At 36.1% G+C, this 20,256-nt stretch overlaps 1 protein-coding gene across 4 annotated transcripts in view; it reads right to left on the bottom strand.

Moving 5' to 3' along the window:
* Positions 1-1,442: 1,442 nt before the first annotated feature.
* Positions 1,443-20,256, bottom strand: part of LOC119257832 (A disintegrin and metallopeptidase domain 3-like) — a 73,121-nt gene continuing 54,307 nt past the window's right edge. For 3 of the 4 annotated variants that reach the window (XM_037526105.2, XM_054700901.1, XM_037526107.2), the window contains 3 exons: positions 8,709-8,823; positions 4,005-4,167; positions 1,443-1,664 (listed from right to left, as the gene is read on the bottom strand). In XM_037526105.2, the coding sequence (XP_037382002.1) occupies positions 1,616-1,664; positions 4,005-4,167; positions 8,709-8,823 (327 nt within the window). In that variant the 3' untranslated portion in view covers positions 1,443-1,615. The remainder of the gene's footprint in view (positions 1,665-4,004; positions 4,168-8,708; positions 8,824-20,256) is intronic. The other variant, XM_037526106.2, reaches the window with a different exon arrangement.

Here is a 20,256-nt window from a genome sequence, read left to right as displayed (position 1 = left end):
CCTACTCAGTGAGCCAAATTAAAACTGCTATCCAGTTTCTTCCCAACACTCCCAATGACACCTACTTCTTTATTTTTTCTATATAATCAATCACTGTTCAATATACTACAAACTCAATTTATAAGTTATTATCGGTACAAAGAGGTTATGAAAAAATTAAAAAGCAGAGAAAAAAACTAAAAGGAAGCAAGATACTGAATTTATGATTTAAAAGTTGGGAGAAACCCAGGAAATGATAAACTCAGTATAATGCTCTCAGAAAAAAAATGACTGAATTTGGATGGTAGTGGTGAGTTAAGGTGACACACATAATGGTAAAAGGATATGAAAAGACAGTAAGCCACATGCCAAATTCTCACCTAAGATATGGACTTTTAATAAAGTTATTAAAGAAAAGGTCAAGGTTGCTATAAGCAGGAATAAGATGATTTTACTATAAGGATAGGAATTAAAAATGTTTTCTTTGATGACTGATAAGGAAGCAGAGATCTACTGACTTAACTGGATCAAACGCAGATATGAGGGAGTGGCAGATAAGTGGACAAGTTTTGTTCTTAAACTTGGTTGGATTTTTAGATTTTTTCCTTTATTCTCAATGATGGGTTTAAATTTTATCAAATATTATTTTGACACATATGAGTTAGAAATTTAAACTACATACACAGATGCCTGCTTTATGGCAAAAATAATTATCTTCCTGCCTTGGAGAGACAAGCATTTAGCCTTTTGCTTGGATCTAATAGGTCCTCAGTAAATATAAAATCCATTCCCCATCCCCAGTCACTTTCAGGCTATATTTGTCAAAATTGTGACATTCTTTAGGCTATAAACTCTGAAGTTTGATGCCTGCAAATTAAACTCCAATATTTGCTAATTCTATAGACACAGGGAATTATTTAAATACTTTATGTCCACTTCCTCGTTTCTAAAATAAGGATAATATAACTATAGTGTCATAATGAGGGGAAAAAATGTAAATGTTTAGAGACAATTTGTGTAAACTACCAATTGGAAACTTAAATTAGGGAACATGATGCATGGATGTTCATAAGTATTTTAAGAATATATTTAAAATATCCTTAAGGTCATATCATTACAAAAGTGTTGGCTAATATTATTGATATAAAATATTTCAAAATTATTAAAATATAAAATTAGGGCCTCCCCGATGGCGCAGAGGTTGAGCGCTGGGTTGCGAAGTTGCCCGCAGCCTCTGCAGCACTGGTTCAATTCCCGGCTGCCAGGCGAGGGTCCCACATGGCGCGCAGACCTCTTCTGCCACACCCACTGCTCCCCTCAGCAGTGTATTTTGTCAGTCTGTCTGTTCTGTTCCCCTCTCTGGCTCTGGTGAATTCTCTCACCCTTCCGTGCGTCTGACTGTACCCAGTGCTTGTATAAATAAAATACATAAATCTTAAAAAAAAACTTAAAAAAATATATAAAATTAACCTCCAATGCTTTGTATGAGTCTTCGCTTTAATAGATGTTGACAAGTCAGAGTTGAAATGATGAAATGTGAAACTGAGCTCTCTTATACTGAGTTACTGTTTTAAAAAAATTTTAAATTGTTTCATGATTTTATCATTGTCAATAATTTTATTTCTTTAATTCACCTTTAAGTCAATGACTGGTTGCTGTTACTAGTGCTGTCTTCTGTAATAGATCTGTATAAAAGAAATAGCATGAGTTTTAAGGTTAGGAGTCATTGTAATGTTAAACAAAATCAAGAAAAGTTAGAAACAAGATTTGTACTAAATATGCAATTATAATGTACTAATATTCACTTTACTGCTATGTCCATTTATTAAATTTCTCTCTCTTATTTATAGGAACATGGGAAGAAATGTTAATATAGCTATGATAATATTTTCCATAGGAAAAAAAGATAATTTATTTCCAAATCTTCAAATTCTTAAATTATAATGTCTCTATAAATATATCAATATAATGTAAATATTTCACTTTTATTAATAGGCTTTAATGTCTTCCAGTTACATATAGTTAACATTTTGTGATATTTACACAGTCTCCAGTTGTTTTTTTAAAAACTCCTGTATATACACAGTTCTGCTGAGGAAGAGAGATACAGTGTCCAGGTTCCTAGTACTTGGCTATAACTCCTTGGTCACAAGTGATAACATCAGGCTAGAAGACCTACCTCACTGATACAAATCCAGACAGAACACTCTGAATTTAGGTACACTTACATAGTTATTTTCTTCTGCCTTTTGAGATTATGAACTAAGAGGCATTGACTGGAATTTTATTTGACAATGAAACTAAAGTGGGTTTTTTGGGAAAATTTATTTATTTATTTATGCATACAAGAACTGGGGTTTAGGCCAGAGGTGCTAGGGGTGAGAGGATTCACCAGAGACAGAGTGGGGAGCAGAATAGGCAACTTGACTGAAATACACTGCTGAGGGGAGCAGCGGGAGAGTCAGGAGAGGTCTGCTGCACCATGCGCGTAGCTCCCTGGTGAAGGATCGAACTCATGCTGCGGTGGCTGGCGATAGTTTGACAGTGTTGAGACTTAACCCGTGTGCCACCCGGGAGGCCCTGAAACTAAATTTTAGATAGATATTCTGGCCCATGTGCAAGAAGAGCAGGAGAACAGAGAATGTCAATTATAAAGCTTTGGGTGATAAAGAGAATGGATGGATCCTGACCCTGCAGTTTATTCCTACCTTTTTGTGCTTCACCTCTACATCATATTACCCTTGTAGCCATAATACCAGTGTTGCTACTCTAAAATATAGATGGGCCTCCCTGGTGGTACAGGCGGTTGAGCACCGCACTGTGAAGCAGTCAGCAGCCTCGGAAGTGCTGGTTGGATCCCGGCCGGCCTGCGAGAATCCCACATGGCACATCAGACCTCTTCTGCCTGACCCACAGCTCCTCTCAGCAGTGTATTTCGTCAGTCTGCCTGTTCTGTTCCATGCCCTGTCTCTAGTGAATCCTCTCACCCTTCCATACATCTGGTATGTACCCCGGTTCTTGTATAAAAATAAATAAATCTTTTTTAAAAAGTTAAAAAAGATAAAATAAAATAATAAAATATAGGTTGGCATGACCAGATTTTGTTATTTGTGGTCAATGATACTATATTATAACATCTCTTTCAAAAATCAGGATTACTTCTACAGGTATTTAGCTTTCCCCAAGGTTTCTCAAGTAAGAGCACAGGAATATTTACATCAGATACCATTTATTTAAGTCAATTTACAACACTTTGAAGATTATTTAAATGTCTAAATAAATTATGCAACCTTGAATTTAACTATTCACTGCTAACTTGTTGATAAATAAAATTAACTAACTTGGCAAACAGAGGAGATAGTGGAAATTTTCTCTCAGTATTTCATCTCCTTTACATAAGTGAGAAACAGAACCATTTTCCTTTAGAATGGAATGAGACCTGCTTATTTATTACTTCTGCTTGTCATTTTCCTAAATATTTTCTAAGTAAATTGGGACTTATATTGGTATTATGGTAAAGAAAACAAATTCTCAATTTAGAAACATATAAACAATATTAGTTATATGTAAAATCATATGTATTCTCCCTGTGTTCCCTCCCTCATTGGTTAATATCTTGTATTTCTCTTACCTTCTACATATTCTCTTCACCAGACACCTAAATCTATTAATTTCCTTGGCACAATTTAATATTAATGTAAGGAAAATGGTGTTGTTCATGACTAGATAGAAGCTAAAAGCTATAGCCAACATGACTATGTGGTCTTTTTTTTTTTTTTTTTTTTTTTTTGAGGAGCAGCATATTGTTTGAAATCAGTGAGGACTTACTGAGTAAATCCAATTGTTCCTGGGCTAATAAGAACATGAAGGATACCTAAGAGCCTGAAATCTGAAACAATGTGGCGTATACTAAGTCAATATTTTGGAACATTAGCCCAATACATTAAAAAATATCTATTTACAATATTCTGAAATACTTTTAAATTATTCCCATAATATTTAATGTAACAAATAAATGTACCTACCCTCCACTTACTGTTCCCTCTCTGTTCCAAGATCTCTTCACATTATACCATTTAAGAGCTATGGTGGCAATTAAAATGAGGACAGGTAGAAAAATGTAGAAGCTGATTAAAAGTCCATTTTTTTTAGGAGCAGCATGTTTTATAATCAACTCTGTATTTTTAGCTGAAAATATAAAAATGTCTTTAACATTTTCAAAAATGATATTCAGTACATAGTAGTAATTTGAATTATAAAAGCTTCAAATTCAAATTATACAGTCAGAAAATGAATAAACTTTAACATGCTTTCCAATATTCTGTAACTATGCATTATAAATGCATTATAAATCAATTCAATTCCTAAAAATAATTGATATAAATTTATTTTAAATCTTTGTATCAGTTGTAATATTTATATTCTATATACTATTGTATTTTTCCTATCATACTCACCTTTGTTAACTGCAACTTAGAACACATTAAGTTGATATTATCTAATAGTAAATTTTTGCATTTAAAAGTGGAGCAAAAAAAGAACTGTTTTAAAAATAATTGAATAAAAAATTATTGACTAAATGAAAACTAATTTAAAAATTATGATAGTAAACCAGGTAAATTTCCACATTATCTGTATCAGATGACTTGTTCTAATTTCAAATACGTTTTCAGAAAAGCAGAAAATCCTTCCGGTATTAATAAAAAATTACAGAAAATTATATAAATAAAATCTATGCATACTTATTCAATTAAACAAAAGTAATCACCCAAACATCTAAGCGAAGCAATTAGAACTACCACCCAAACAACTATGAGGCATGAAATATAAATGAATTTAACGCTCCTGAAAACAAACAAAAATGAAAACACAATATATTCCAATTATATGTTGATTACAAGTGATTTACAGTATGTTCTGTGTATTAGAGGAGATAAATTGGCAATTATATACAAAAATATTGACATTAAGGAAAAATGCCTCAGTGTTATGGTACGGCATACTCATCATTTTTAAAGCCTCCTTTTACCTGCCCCATTCATCAAGCAATGTTAACTATCCCTTAATCCATCTTTAGTAAAGATATTCATATCTATAAGAAGCTCCATATCTAAGTTGGGCTTCCTTCTCATGTTTTAAATTACTCCAAAAACTAAAGAAAGTGGATGTAATTATTATTGGATTTTTAAGAGCTATTCATTACTTTAATGAAGAAAGAGGTTCCACTTTTGGCCATGAAACTTTTGCATTAAATGTTGTCACACTAACTTTATTGTAATAAAATAATAAAATACAATAAAAACATAAAATATCCAAATGAAGTAAAACTTGAAGTCAATTCTGTAAAAATCAAATCTACCTATGGAGAGCAGGTGGGCAATTCTCAGGACAGATAATTGGAGCCCTAGTCAAAACATGGCATTTCCACTAGTTAAGGCAGCAGAGGACAAAGTTCATGGTGGGAGAAGCAGAAATAGTTGAAAAATGCAGGACGCAGCATTGGAGAGAAAGTTGCTTTGCAGATTAGTAAATTAGGAAATACGAGTGTGCTTGTGTGCACATGTACACATTTGTGTACATAAACAGACACACACGGCATTATAAATACAAATCTGAAGTTAATAGACAACTGCACCTACTGGGTTAAAAGTGGAAAGGAGATATTAAAATTTGAACAGTTATGGGAAAATAAAACCCAGAAAATCCCAAGAACACCAAGAAAATATGTTCAAATCACATATTCCACAAAATTCATGTATGTAGGAAAAAAATCTGAAAACTCAGCATTTTAAAACACAAACAAGTCAATTTGAAATAGGCAAACGATATGGATAGACTTTTCATTGAAGAGGATATAGATGCCAAATAAATATATTAAAGACAGTCAATGTCAAGACCCATTTGGGAAGTGTAAATTAAAACCAGAACAAGATATTGATAAACGTCTAATAGGATGACTAAAATAATAGTGGTACCATCAAATGTTGGTAAGAATGACAAAAAACGTACATCATTCCTGTATTATTGGTGAGATGTCAAGTGGTACAACCACTCTGGAAAATAATTTGGTAGTTACTTTATTTATTTTTTTTTTTTTTTTTAAAGATTTATTTTTATTTATTTATACAAGCACTGGGTACAGTCAGAAGCGCGGGAGGGTGAGAGAATTCACCAGAGCCAGAGCGGGGAGCAGAGCAGGCAGAAGGACCAAAGTGCGCTGCTGAGGGGAGCAGCGGGCAGCAGGAGAGGTCTGCGTGCCATGTGGGACCCTCCTTCAGTGGCCGGGGAGCAGTCGGGGATTGAACCGGCACTGCAGAGGCTGCGGGCAGCTTCGCAACCCAGCGCTCAACCGCTGCGCCACCAGGGAGGCCCTGGTAGTTACTTTTAGAACTATAAATGGTTTAGCATTGACCCAGCAATTTCACTTTTGCCATATTTCTCAGAAAATTAAAAATTTACTTTCCTGCAGACACTTCCACATGAATGTTCATTACAGATCTATTCATATTCATATTCATTACAGATCTAAAAATTGGCAATCACTGAAATATTCTTCAGAAGAATAGTTAAATTATATTACATTCATAGAAAGGAATGCTGTTATCAATAAAAAGGAATTGAAGTATTCATGCATGAAACAACTTCGATGCAGTTAAAGAAAATTATATATAAGAAAAAATTCAGTCCAAAGATTGAAAAATTGGACCTTCCTGGTGATGCTGGGGTTAAAGTCTCAGAACTATCAAGCTATTGCCAGCCACTGTGGCATGAGTTCAATCCCCAGCCAGGAAGCTAACCCATATGGCTCAGCAGACCTCTCCTCTCAGCTTCTCCTCTCTCCTCTCAACCCACTGCTTCCCTCAGCATTGTATCTCAGTAGATCTGCCTGTTCTGCTCCTCACTCTGTCTCTGGTGAATTCCCTCACCACCACTCCCTGCACCTCTGGCAACACCCCACATTTTTTTTTTTTTTTAAAGATTTTATTTTTATTTATTTATTTATACAAGCACTGGGTACAGTCAGAAGCGCGGGAGGGTGAGAGAATTCACCAGAGCCAGAGCGGGGAGCAGAGCAGGCAGAAGGACCGAAGTACACTGCTGAGGGGAGCAGCGGGCGGCAGGAGAGGTCTGCGCGCCATGTGGGACCCTCCTCTGGTGGCCGGGGAGCAGCCGGGGATCGAACTGGCACTGCAGAGGCTGCGGGCAGGTTCGCAACCCAGCGCTCAACCGCTGCGCCACCGGCGAGGCCCAACACCCCACATTTTTATGCATACATAAATCTTCAAAAATAAAAGAGAAGAAAAATGGTAAGATTTCATTGATTTAACATTCACAAAATAGTGTATTAGAGAAATGGAGATTGGTTTATTGGTTGTCAGGAGTTAGGAAGGGAGGAAAGAGGGAATCCATGCAGGTACTCCAAGCGTAATACTAGGGCCATTTAGTGATGCTAGCGTTCTCTATCCTGATTGTGGTCATTATACAAATTTTAATATGTGGCAAAATTATATAGAATTAAACATGCACATGTTTGCACACACACACAAATGGGTGTATGTGTGGTGGTGAAATGTAGTCTAACTATTTCTTGGTTTTGATACATTACTATCATATTGAAACATGATTAATATAGATGGAGGTTGAGTAAAGGGTACACAGGACTTCCATCTATGTTTCTTTTGTCAAAGTATATTTATACAACATGAAAAGTTAAATAAAAATCACAATGGGATATTACTTTTGTCAAAACAAAATTGAAGAATACAAAAAAACCCCTATGAAAATGGCAAGTGTTTGTGAAGTGTAGATTATCTGTTCAGAAAAACTGGAATTCTCATAGATAAAGGGAGGGAAGGGAAAATAGTATAATCATTTTGGACAGCAGTTTAAATGTTTCTTGTAAAATTAGATATATGTTCACTAAAAATATACTAAATAATGACCCATCTATTTCACTTTCAGGTATTTACCCATCAAAAAATGAGATCTTAAATAAAGGCAAAAGTCAATGTGCTCATTTTATGGCACTTTATTGTTAAATGTAAAAAACTAAGGAAACTCCAAATGCACTTTAATGGGTAAATGGATGACAAAAATATAGCACAGAGCCTCCCTGCTGGCTCGAGCCACTGTGGCATGGGTTCAATCCCCAGCCAGGGAGCTAACCCACATGGCTCAGCAGACCTCTCCTGTCCTACCCACTGCTCCCCTCAGCAGTGTATCTCAGCAGCCACCTCAGCACGAGTCTGATCCCTAGGCAGGGAGGTGACAGATATGGTGCAGCAGACCTCTCCTGTCTCGCCCACTGCTCCCCTCAGCAGTGTATTTCAGTAGATCTGCCTGTTCTGTTCCCCACTCTGGCTCTGGTGAATCATCTCATCCCCTGAACCTCTGGCCTGAACCCTGGCTCTTATATGCATAAATAAATAAATCCTTAAGAAAGAAAAATATATAGCACAACTTTCCAACAGAAGGCTATGTAATAAAAAAGAATGATAACAGAAATGAATCTTAAATGCAAATATATTGCATATGACATACTGGAAAAGGCTATTAGCCACAACTAGTTATTTAAATTTGAATTCAATAAAGTAAAATAAAATGGAAACTTTAGTTCCTTAGTTGCACTATGCACTTTCAGGAGCTCATTAGCTGCATGACAGTATAGTTGCAGAACATGACTATAAGTGCAGAAAATTCTATTGGAGCATGTTGTTCTAGGTACTAACATTTTACAAGCCAATATCCATCATCAATACTTCCTCCTGGTGATCCCTTATATCGTCTGCATTCTGGAGGAGCATATCCAGCATCACATTGACAATTATTGAGAGTATTGCAAACCTATCACCAAAAACAAACAAAAAAATAGGGTAACATTAAATGTCATATACAAATTAAATTTTTTATTTATGATGCTTAAAATAAATCATGAAGGTATTTAATTGAGTATACTATAGGTAGTTTTACTTTAAATGTGGAAAGTAATTTTCAAAATAAAGGACACAGAAACATCCATTCCAAAGAACACCTGCACCCCTATGTTTATAGCAGCACTATTTACAATAGCTAAGCTTTGGAAACAGCCCAAATGCCCAAAAATAGATGACTGGATCAAGAAGATGTGGTACATATATACCATGGAATATTACTCAGCATTCAAAAAAGATAAACACATGCAATTTGCAGCAACATGGATGGCGCTGGAAGGGATCATGCTCAGCGAAATAAGCCAAAAAGAAAAAGAAAAATACCGGATGGTCTCGCTCATAGCAGGAATCTAGAAAACTTAAATAAGGGACCAGGAAAAAGAATAACTATAAGAAAGTGAAAATCAAAATCAACAAAAAACTATGAACCAGAGACACTTTTTGGGGGGTGAGGGGAGGGAGGGGAGGGAATGGGGTCAGAATGGGGGGGCTGCAATTGTATGGGGAATATAAAAATAAAATTTATTATTTAAAAAAAAATAAAACATAATAGGGCCTCCCTCGTGGCGCAAGGGGTGAAGCACAGCACTATGCAGCAGTCCGTAGACTCTGAAGCACAAGTTCAATCCCCGGCCAGCCAGGGAGATTCCCAAATGGCAAAGCAGACCTCTCCTGTCTCGTCCGCTGCTCCTCTCAGCAGTGTATTTCAGATGGTCTGCCTGTTCTGTTCCCTACACTGTCTTTGGTGAATCCTCTTACCACGCCCCACCTCCGCATCTCTGGCCTGTACCCCAGTTCTTGGATGCATAAATAAATAAATCTTAAAAAAAAAAGTTTAAAAATAAATAAATAAAACATAATAAACTATGCAATATCTTTTAAAGTATAAAGATTTTCTTGAATTTGTCTATTATTTGAAATAAAAGTAGACAGCATTCTTTGAAGCAGAAATCATTTAATCTAGAATGGTATGGAAATTATGAAATTAATAATTATAATATAGTGGAACTTAAAATTTTGTATGATTTTTTTCAGGATTTAAAAAACAGATGCAAGAGAAAGGCAGTTCAAGATGGTAGCATAGAAACTTCTTGGGTTCAGTTCTTCCCCCAGCACAACAAATATCCAATTATGCATGGAATAATTCTCCTGAAAAATATCTGAGAATAAGCTGAAAGCTCCTCCATAAAGAGCAAAAGACCCACATCAAAATGGGTAGGAACACCAATTTCCAGAATGTATGGGATGAAGTAAAAGCAGTAAAAAGAGGAAAATATATAGCAATATAGGCTCACATCAAGAAACAGAAAGAATTCAAAGAAAAAACTTAATCTCACACCTCAAAGAATTAGAAAAAAGAACAACATAAAACACTTAAAACCAGTAGAAGAAAGGAAATAATAAAAATCAAAGAAAGAAAAACAAAAAAGAAATTAAAAAATAATCTAAACAATCAATGAAACCAAAAGTTGGTTCTTCAAAAAAATAAACAAAATAGACAAACCTCTAGCCAGGCTCACAAAGGAAAAAAGGGAGAAGCACAAATAAACAGGATCATAAATGAAAGAGAAAAAATCACAACGGAAACAGCAGAAATCAAAAGAATAATCAATCCAACAATGTATCCATAAGATAAATCACCATGACCAGGTAGGATTCATGCCAGGGACACAAGGATGGTTCAACATCCGAAAATCAATCGTTATCCAACACATCAACAAAAAGAGATATAAAAACCATATGATAATATCAATAGATGCTGAGAAAGCTTTCAACAAAGTGCAACACCTATTCATGATAAAAGCCCTTGAAATTCTTGGGATACAAGGGACATACCTCAACATCATAAAGGCCATATATGACAAGCCAACAGCCAGTATCATTCTCAATGGCGAAAAGCTGAAAGCATTTCCCTTAAGATCTGGAACAAGACAAGGATGTCCACTCTCACCACTGCTTTTCAATATAATACTGGAAGTCCTAGCCAGAGCAATAAGACAAGAGAAAGACATACAAGAAATCCAAATAGGAAAAGAAGAAGTCAAACTATCACTATTTGCAGACAATATGATAATATATATAGAGAACCCCAAAAACTCCACAGTTCAACTCATCAATCAGTTCATTAAAGTGGCAGAATACAAAATCAACACACAAAAGTCAGTAGCCTTCCTATACACAAACAATAAATCAGAAGAAGAAGAAATAAAAAAAAAACCCTTTTATTATTGAAACAAAAAAAATCAAATACTTGGGAATAAATCTAACAAAAGAGATAAAGGACCTATACAAAGAAAACTATAAAACACTGTTAAAAGAAATAGAAGAAGACACAAAGAAATGGAAAGACATCCCCTGCTCATGGATTGGAAGAATAAACATTATTAAAATGGCCATCCTACCAAAAGCAAGATACAGATTCAATGCTATTCCAATCAAAATTTCAATGTCATTCTTCAAAGAAATAGAACAATTATTGATGAAATTCATATGGAGCCACCAAAAACCCAGAATAGCCAAAGCTCTCCTAAAAAAGAAAGAAGGGAATGGAGGCATCACACTCCCAGACTTCAAACTGTACTACAAAGCCATAATCATCAAAACTGCATGGTATTGGAACAAAAACAGACACACAGGCCAATGGAATCGAATAGAAAATCCAGAAATAATCCCACAGATTTATGGTCAACTAATCGTTGACAAAGGAGCAAAGACTATGCATTGGAGCAAAGAAAGTTTGTTCAATAAATGGTGCTGGGAAAACTGGGTCGCTACATGCAAAAGAATGAAGCTTGACCACTACCTCACATACACAAAATCAACTCAAAATGGATTAGAGAACTAGACAGAAGACCTGAAACCATAAAATACATAGAAGGAAATATAGGCAAAACATTACGTGATATGCACATCAAAGACATCTTTAAAGACACATCACCCAAAGCAGTGATAGTGAAGGCAAAGATAAACAGCTGGGACTACATCAAATTAAAGAGCTTCTGCACAGCAAAAGAGACAATAACAAAAACAAAGAAAAACCCCACCGACTGGGAGAACATTTTTGCACACAACACTAATGATAAAGGACTGATCACAAAAATCTACAAAGAGCTGATGAGACTCAACAAAAACAAAGAAAATAATCCAGTCAAAAAATGGGCAGAAGAGCTAAAAAGAAACTTCTCTGAAGAGGAAATGCAAATGGCCAACAGGCATATGAAAAAATGTTCAACATCACTTGTCATCAGGGAAATGCAAATCAAAACTGCAAAGAGATACCATCTCACACCAGTGAGAATGGCACATATTAAAAAAACTAGTGACAACAAATGTTGGTGAGGATGTGGAGAAAAAGGAACTCTCCTGAACTGTTGGTGGGAGTGCAAACTGGTCCAACCACTATGGAGAGCTGTGTAGAGTTTTCTGGACCTTCTAAACATAGAGCTTCCATATGATCCAGCAATTCCACTCCTAGGTATTTACCCGAAGGACACAGAAACATCAATTCCAAAGAGCACCTGCATCCCTATGTTTATAGCAGCACTGTTTACAATAGCTAAGCTTTGGAAACAGCCCAAATGCCCAAAAATAGATGACTGGATCAAGAAGATGTGGTACATACACACCCTGGAATATTACTCAGCATTCAAAAAAGATAAACACATGCAATTTGCAGCAACATGGATGGCGCTGGAAGGGATCATGCTCAGCAAAATAAGCCAGAAAGAAAAAGGAAAATACCGGATGGTCTCACTCATAGCAGGAATCTAGAAAACTTAAATAAGGGACCAGGAAAATGAATAACTATAAGAAAGTGAAAATCAAAATCAAGAAAAAACTATGAACCAGAGACACTCTATGGGGGGTGGGGGATAGGGAGGGGAGGGATTGGGGTCCAAATAAGGGGATTGCAATTGTATGGGGAATATAAAAATAAAATTTATTTAAAAAAAAATAATAATCAGAGATTACTATGAACACTTATATGCAAACAAATTCAACAACATAGAAGAGATGGACAAATTCCTAGAGTTATAATCCTCCAAAGCTAGATAAAGAAGAAATAGAACAACCAAACAGACCAATTACAAGCAGCAAAATTGAAGCAGTAATAAAAACACTCCCAAAAAACAAAAGCTCAGGCCCAGACAGCTTCACAAATGAATTCTACCAAACGTTCAGCAATGAATTAGTGCCTATCCTACACAAACTCTTTCAAAAAATTGAAAAAGAAGGAATACTACCAAATACATTCTATGAAGCCAACATAACACTAATACCGAAACCAAACAAAGACAGCTCAAAAAAAGAAAATTATAGGCCAGTCTCCCTAATGAACACTGATGTAAAAATCCTCAACAAAATCCTTGCCAACAGAATCCAACAATGGATCAAAGGGATAATATCAGGGCACAAGGATGGTTGAACATATAAAAATTGATCAATATAATCAAACACATTAACAAAAAGAAAAATAAAAACCATATGATCATATCAATAGATGCTGAGAAAGCATTCGAAAAAGTCCATCATCCATTTATAATGAACGCCTTTGTAATTCTCAGGAGAGGGAACATCCCTTAACATGATAAAAGCCATATATGACAAACCCACAGCCAATATTATTCTCAATGGCGAAAAGCTGAAGGCCTTTCCTTTAAGATAAGGAACAAGACAAAGATGTCCTCTCTCACCACTACTCTTCAATATAATAGTGGAGGTCCTAGCCAGAGCAATAAGACAAGAGAAAGACATACTAGGAATCCAAATAGGGAAAGAAGAAGTAAAACTATCACTACTGGCAGACAATATGATAATATACATAGAGTACCTTAAAAACTCTACAGAAAAACTAATCAAAATAATCAACCAGTTTAGCAAAATCAGTAGCCTTCCTATACACAAACAATCCATCTGAAGAAGAAATCAAGAAAAACATCCCTTTTATAAATGAAACAAAAAAAAATCAAATACTTGGGAATAAACCTAACAAAAGAGATAAAGGACCTATACAAAGAAAATTATAAAACACTGTTCAAAGAAATAGAAGAAGACACAAAGAACTGGAACAGCATCCCCTGCTCATAAATTGGAAGAGTTAACATTATTTAAATGGCCATCCTACCAAAAGCAATTTACAGATTCGATGCTATTTCCATAAAAACCTCAATGACCTTCTTCAAAGAAATAGAATACTGATGAAATTCATATGGAACCACAAAAAAAGGCGAATAGTCAAAACTCTACTGATGAAAACAAAGGAGAAGGGAGGTATCACACTCCCAAACTTCAAACTACACTACAAAGCCATAATAAATAAAACAGTATGGCGGAACAAAAACAGACAAACAAACTAATGGAACCAAATAGAAAGCCCAGAAATAAAGTCACACATATATGGACAACTAATCTTTGACAAAGGAGCAAAGAATATGTAGTGGAACATGGACAGTTTGTTCAATAAAGGATGCTGAGGAAACTGGACCACCACATGCAAAAGAATGAAACTAGACCACTACCTCTCACCATGCAAAATAATCTACTAAAAATGGATAAAAGATCTGGACATAAGACCTGAAACCATAAAATATATAGAAGAAAATACAGGTAAAACACTACAACATACACCTCAGTAACATCTTTAAAGACTAATCACTGAAAGCAAAGAAAGTTAAGGAAAAGGTAAAACCTGGGATTACATTAAACTGAAAAGTTTCTGTACAGGAAAAGAGACATTAATCAAAACAGAGAGATACCCCACTGACTGGGAAAAAAATCTTTTCACTCCATTCAACTGATAAGGGTCTGATTACAAAGAACTCACATGACTCAACAAAGACAGATAAACAATCCAGTCAAGAAACGGGCAGAAGAACTTAAAAGATACTTCTCCAAAGAGGAAATGCAAATGGCTAACAGGCATATGAAAAAATGCTCAACTTCCCTTACCATCAGGGAAATGCAAATCAAAACCACAATGAGATACCTCCTTACACCAATAAGAATGGCACATATCAAAAAACTAGCAACAACAAATGTTGGCGATGATGCGATGATGTGGCAAAAAAGGAACTCTCCTACATTGCTGGTGGGGTTGCAAACTGGTCCAACCACTATGGAAAGCTGTTTGGAGGTTCCTCAATATACTAAAAATGGAACTACCATATGACCCGGCAATTCTACTACTAGGGATCTACCCAAAGGACACAAAAACATTGACTCAAAAGAACACTTGTACCCCTATGTTTATTGCAGCACTATTTATAATAGGTAAAACCTAGAAACAACCCAAATGCCCAAAAATAAATGACTGGATCAAGAAGATGTGTTATATATACACAATGGAATATTACTCAGCAATCAAAAAAGATAATCTCATGTCATTTGCAGCAATGTGGATGGAGTTAGAAGGAATTATGTATGCTCAGTGAAATAAGTCAGAAGGAAAAAGAAAAATGTCGGATGTTTCACTTATAGCAGGAACATAGGGGAACCAAATATGTCATCAGTGTAAAAAAAAATAACAACATAAAACACAACAAAATAAAAACAAACAATTATAAATCAGAGACATCCTGCAGGGGAGAAGGAGGGAGAGGGATCAGAGGAAGGGAGGGAGGAGCACAGGGTGATGACGATGGTACACGGTAAGGGTGAGGTGATGGTACACGGTGCATTGGTGAAGGAAATTCTATGGGGACTACATCTGAGGGATGGGAGGAGGCAAATATTGTTTAAAAATTAACAATGATATAAAAATATATAAAGAAAAAGAAAAAATGCAATAAAAAAATCTAAAAAAACGGGTAGGAAAGGCAGAAATGCAGTCTTGCTAAGCAGCCCTACTCCCAAGGGGGTGACCAACAGCAAGAGGGAAATCATAAATACAGACCTTCTGCTTGATGAATCAGTGGGCTCTGGTCCCACATCAGGGACCTCAGTGCTTGGCACCTTGTCAATAACCAAAGCGCATGCACAAGGCACTAAAGTGCATGCACAGACCAAAGCGCATGCGCAAGCCACGTAAAGCACATGCGCAGACCAAGGTGCATGCGCAAACCAAAAAAAGTGCATGTGCAGATTTTCATATATATATATGAAATATATATATATATTTTCATATTTTCATATATATATATATATATATATATATATATATATATATATATCCCTGCCCCCTCGGTAATAAAGTGTGAGTTCCTGCAGCCATCCATGTGAGTAGACGCGTTTTTCATCCCCAGCCCCTCCGCCGTGTTCCTGAACCCTGTTGGCCTGCGGGACGGACCGACAGCACCTGTATCAGAGAGAAGGCCCCCTAAACCATCTAGATTTTAAAACTAGTAGGGCTTGCAACCAGGAGACCCAAGAAGTACTAAAGAATGGAAAACTGATACACAGAGGCAAGAATGTAGACTTACCCCAGGAACTAGCATAAAAGTAAAGATTTGAAAAACAAAATCATTCATGAAGGAGACTCACTCAATATACTTAAAGCATTTTCCAGGAGGGCAAGGATCTATAAGAATTCTCTTCTGGGACAAAGGAATTGGTGGGTACCATTTTTTGCAACTTCACTGTTCCTCAGTAGAGCCTGAGCTAGAGACACTTTTCAGTGCTATATCTTTCTTACTAGAGCTGGGTATTTCCCTGCCCCACCCTATCCAGCCACACACACATAAACTCACACAGAGCTTGCTGCTCTAATTAGTCACTTCTCAACATGACCAGGCTTACTGAACCACCCGGCTTACAGTCGCCCCTTTTGCAGACCCAACATGTCATTGTTCAATACTTTCCCACTCAGTCCAACTGGAATAGCCATTCCCAATGCCTTCCTGCCTGCATGAGGACTATTAAGAAACTTGGTGACACGCTCAGGGAATATTGTTCATGTTGATAACTTTGGCCCCACCTTTGCCTCACCATAGCTTTCTACCTCCCAGAAAGGAGAGTTTACATTCATCAATATCCCCAATTACTTGACTTTCCCCAGGAGGACACTTCCATATTACCAGTACTGCATACCAGTAGAGTTTATAACCGTGGCCCCACAGAACCATACATATTGGCATGCTACAAAAGCATATACCTATGGGTCTAGAGTCCAGCTTGAAACTAGATGCTAAAGGAGATCCCTCTTGGAACTCTGGCAGGTCTTAGCAAACCGTCAACAGCAGGGACCTACCAAGAATAATCCAGATAGCCTAGTCAAACGACAAATGTTCTAGAAACCACCAAAATATATGGCAACACTGAATGATAAGTTTCGATACATGAGACCACTCTTTCAAGATTGGGAGAGGCTGCTGTTTCACCTAATATATAGAAACAAAGACAGTTAAGTAAAGTGAACAAGAGAGGAATGTTCCAAATAAAGTATAAGATAAAAACATCAGGAAAACTTAGTAAAATAGACATATGCAATGTACAAGATAAAGAATTCTAAGTAATGAAAATAAAGGAGAAAATTGATCTCTAATAGACAGAAAATTCCAAACAGAAGTTACAAGTTTGAAGAATGCAATACCTGAACTGAAAAATTAGAGGAATTTAAAGCCAATCTTGATAAAGCTGAGGAATGGACAAGCAAGATAAAAGATAAAATAGTAGATCTCACACGAACAAAGCTAAAAATAGAAAAGTGAATTGAAAAAAATCCATCTGGAAATGTTTGGACAATATCAAATGGATTAACACACAAATTACAGGAATTCTAGAGGGTGAAGTGAGAGAGATAAAGGGACAGAAAACCTATTTAAAGAAATATTTATGGATTCTACTCCAGTAGCAATGGAAATATTTTAGAACACCTATCTGAAAAATGCCCTAACTTAGTCGAAACAACCAACTCTAGGAAGCCGAGAGACTTACAAACAAAATAGCCCCAAGGAGACCCTAATAAAGACATTTTATAGTTAAAATGTCAAAAGTTTGAGATAAAGACAAAATCTTAAATACAACAATTTAAACCCATTAAAATATCAGTGTGTTTCTCATCAAAATCTTTGCCAGTAAGAAAAGACTGGCAATGATACATAAGGGCTAAAAAATCTTATCATCTCTTATTCTCAAGGAAATACAAATCAAAACTACAATGAGATGCCACCTCACTCCTGTGAGAATGATTCATATCAAAAAGACCAAGAAACAATAAGTGTTGGTGAGGATGTGGAGAGAAAGGAACCCACATACACTCTTTGAGATATATAGACTGGTTGAACACTCATGTAAAAGAGTATGGAGATTTCTCAAGTATTTTAAAATAGATCTACCATAAGATCCAGCAATTCCACTCCTAGGTATCTATCCAAAGAAAGCAAAAATAGCAATTTGAGAGGATATAGACACACCATTGTTGATTGCAGCATCATTTACAATAGCCAAGTGTAGTGGCAGGATAGGCACAATGCAGGTTCTCTATGATCTGAGCAGACTGTCCGGGTAAAGGAGTCCTGGAGCCCTTGGTGGCTTTAACAGGCTTTTCGTGAGCTTTACATGTAGTGTGGCAAAGAGGTACACAGCAGGCAGGGGGGCCAGGGGGCCAGGAGGCCAATAGGCCTCCAAGGCCCCAGCAAGTCTTCACCTGGGCTTCTCTGTCCTGCCTCTTAGCTCCTGCTTCTCTCAGTGACTATCAGTACTCCTCCCATGGCCCACAGAAGTAAACAACACAGCTTGCAACAATGTAACTGCACATGCCCCATCAGGCAGCACAATCCTAATGGTGGGAGGACAGAAAAGCCTGAAAAACCATTTACCCTACACCAAGTTATAGAAACAATCTAAGTACCCAAATCCAGATGAGTGGATTAGGAAGATGAGGTACACATACACAATGGATCACTACTGGGCCATTGAAAAGAAGACAAATTCTTACTAATTGTGAGAACATGGATGGAACCAGGGGGGATTTTGCTAAGAGAAATAAGTCAGGAGAAAGACAAATACCAAATAATGTCACTTTTATGTGGAATGTAACAGTGAGTGAGATAAAGCCAAATCAACAACAAATTATAGAAATATGATTGCAGAATTGAGGTTACCAGAGGAGGAAGGGAAGGTAAAGAGTTTAATAGGGAGGGGTCACAATGGAATATGGTGGACTTTGGGTGACTTGGGGTTGGGTGTGCTGTGTAACATACACCTGAAGGGTGTGATCCTCTAAATCATATATACATTGTTGTAAGACAATGTTACCTCAGGGGGTAAAAACTGAAAATTGTTGTAAGCAAAACAGTTTGGTATAGAAATAATAAAAAATAAAAAGACTTATTAAACAAAACTGAGATTACAGGAGAAAATCACACAAAGGAGTCAGGTTCAAACAGGGAGAAAGAAAACTCTCTTGAATAAATGGTGTTGGGATATTGGTCAGCATAAAAATGAATGTAACTAGATCATTATATTTTACCATACACTAAAATTATTTTAGTATTGATTCAAGACTTGAATGCATAGAATTGAACTTCAGTTGTGAATTAAAAAACTCATCCAATGCAATAACAAAAAGTATCTGATTAAAAAATGGGTAAACAAGCAAATGAAAGATGTTTATCATCAATTATTATTTGGAAAATGCAAATCAAAACCAAAATGAAATATTACATAATACCTGTTGACTGGGCTATTGCCAAAAGTAAGACATATCTTTTAACAAGGATGTTCACGCCTGGTGAGTATGTAAACTGGTGTGGCCACTATGGCAAACAGTATGGGTATTCCTCAAATAATTAAAAATACAAATACAATATGATACAGCTATTCCACTTCTGGGCCTTTATCCAAAGAAAACAAAACACTACACTGAAAATGTATATGCATTCTTAGGTTTGTTATATTACTTGTAATAGCCAAGACATTAAAACAACTTAGAAGTCCACTACAGATGAATGGAAAAAGTTGTGGTATGTACACACACACATACACACAAGTACACAAGGGACTGGTACACAGCTATACAAAAGATAAAGACAAGTACACAGACTTTACAAGACTAGTATACACAAGACTAGTGTGTGTACACAAGACTAGTGTGTGTACAAGACTAGTACACAGCTATACAAAAGATTTGCAACAATATGGATGGAAATAGAGGATGTTATGCTTAGTGAAATAAGTCAGAACGAGTGAGACAAATGTCTTATGACTACATACATATGTACAATATAAAGGAAAAAAGCAGATGAACACAAACAGCAAAATAAAAACAAATTCTTAGATACAGAGTACAGATTGATGGTTACCAGAAAGGAAGGGGTTTGAGGGTTGGATAAAGTGGGTGAAGGTGATAAATTTTATGATGGGGAATAGAATCTAGACTTTTGGTGGTGATAATGATGTAGCAAATAGA

The sequence above is a fragment of the Talpa occidentalis genome, unplaced genomic scaffold (assembly GCF_014898055.3).
Source record: "Talpa occidentalis isolate TD23 unplaced genomic scaffold, MPIMG_talOcc4v2.1 talOcc4.4, whole genome shotgun sequence".
In the NCBI taxonomy this organism is placed as follows: domain Eukaryota; kingdom Metazoa; phylum Chordata; class Mammalia; order Eulipotyphla; family Talpidae; genus Talpa; species Talpa occidentalis.
This window is presented reverse-complemented; position numbering and strand designations above follow the sequence as displayed.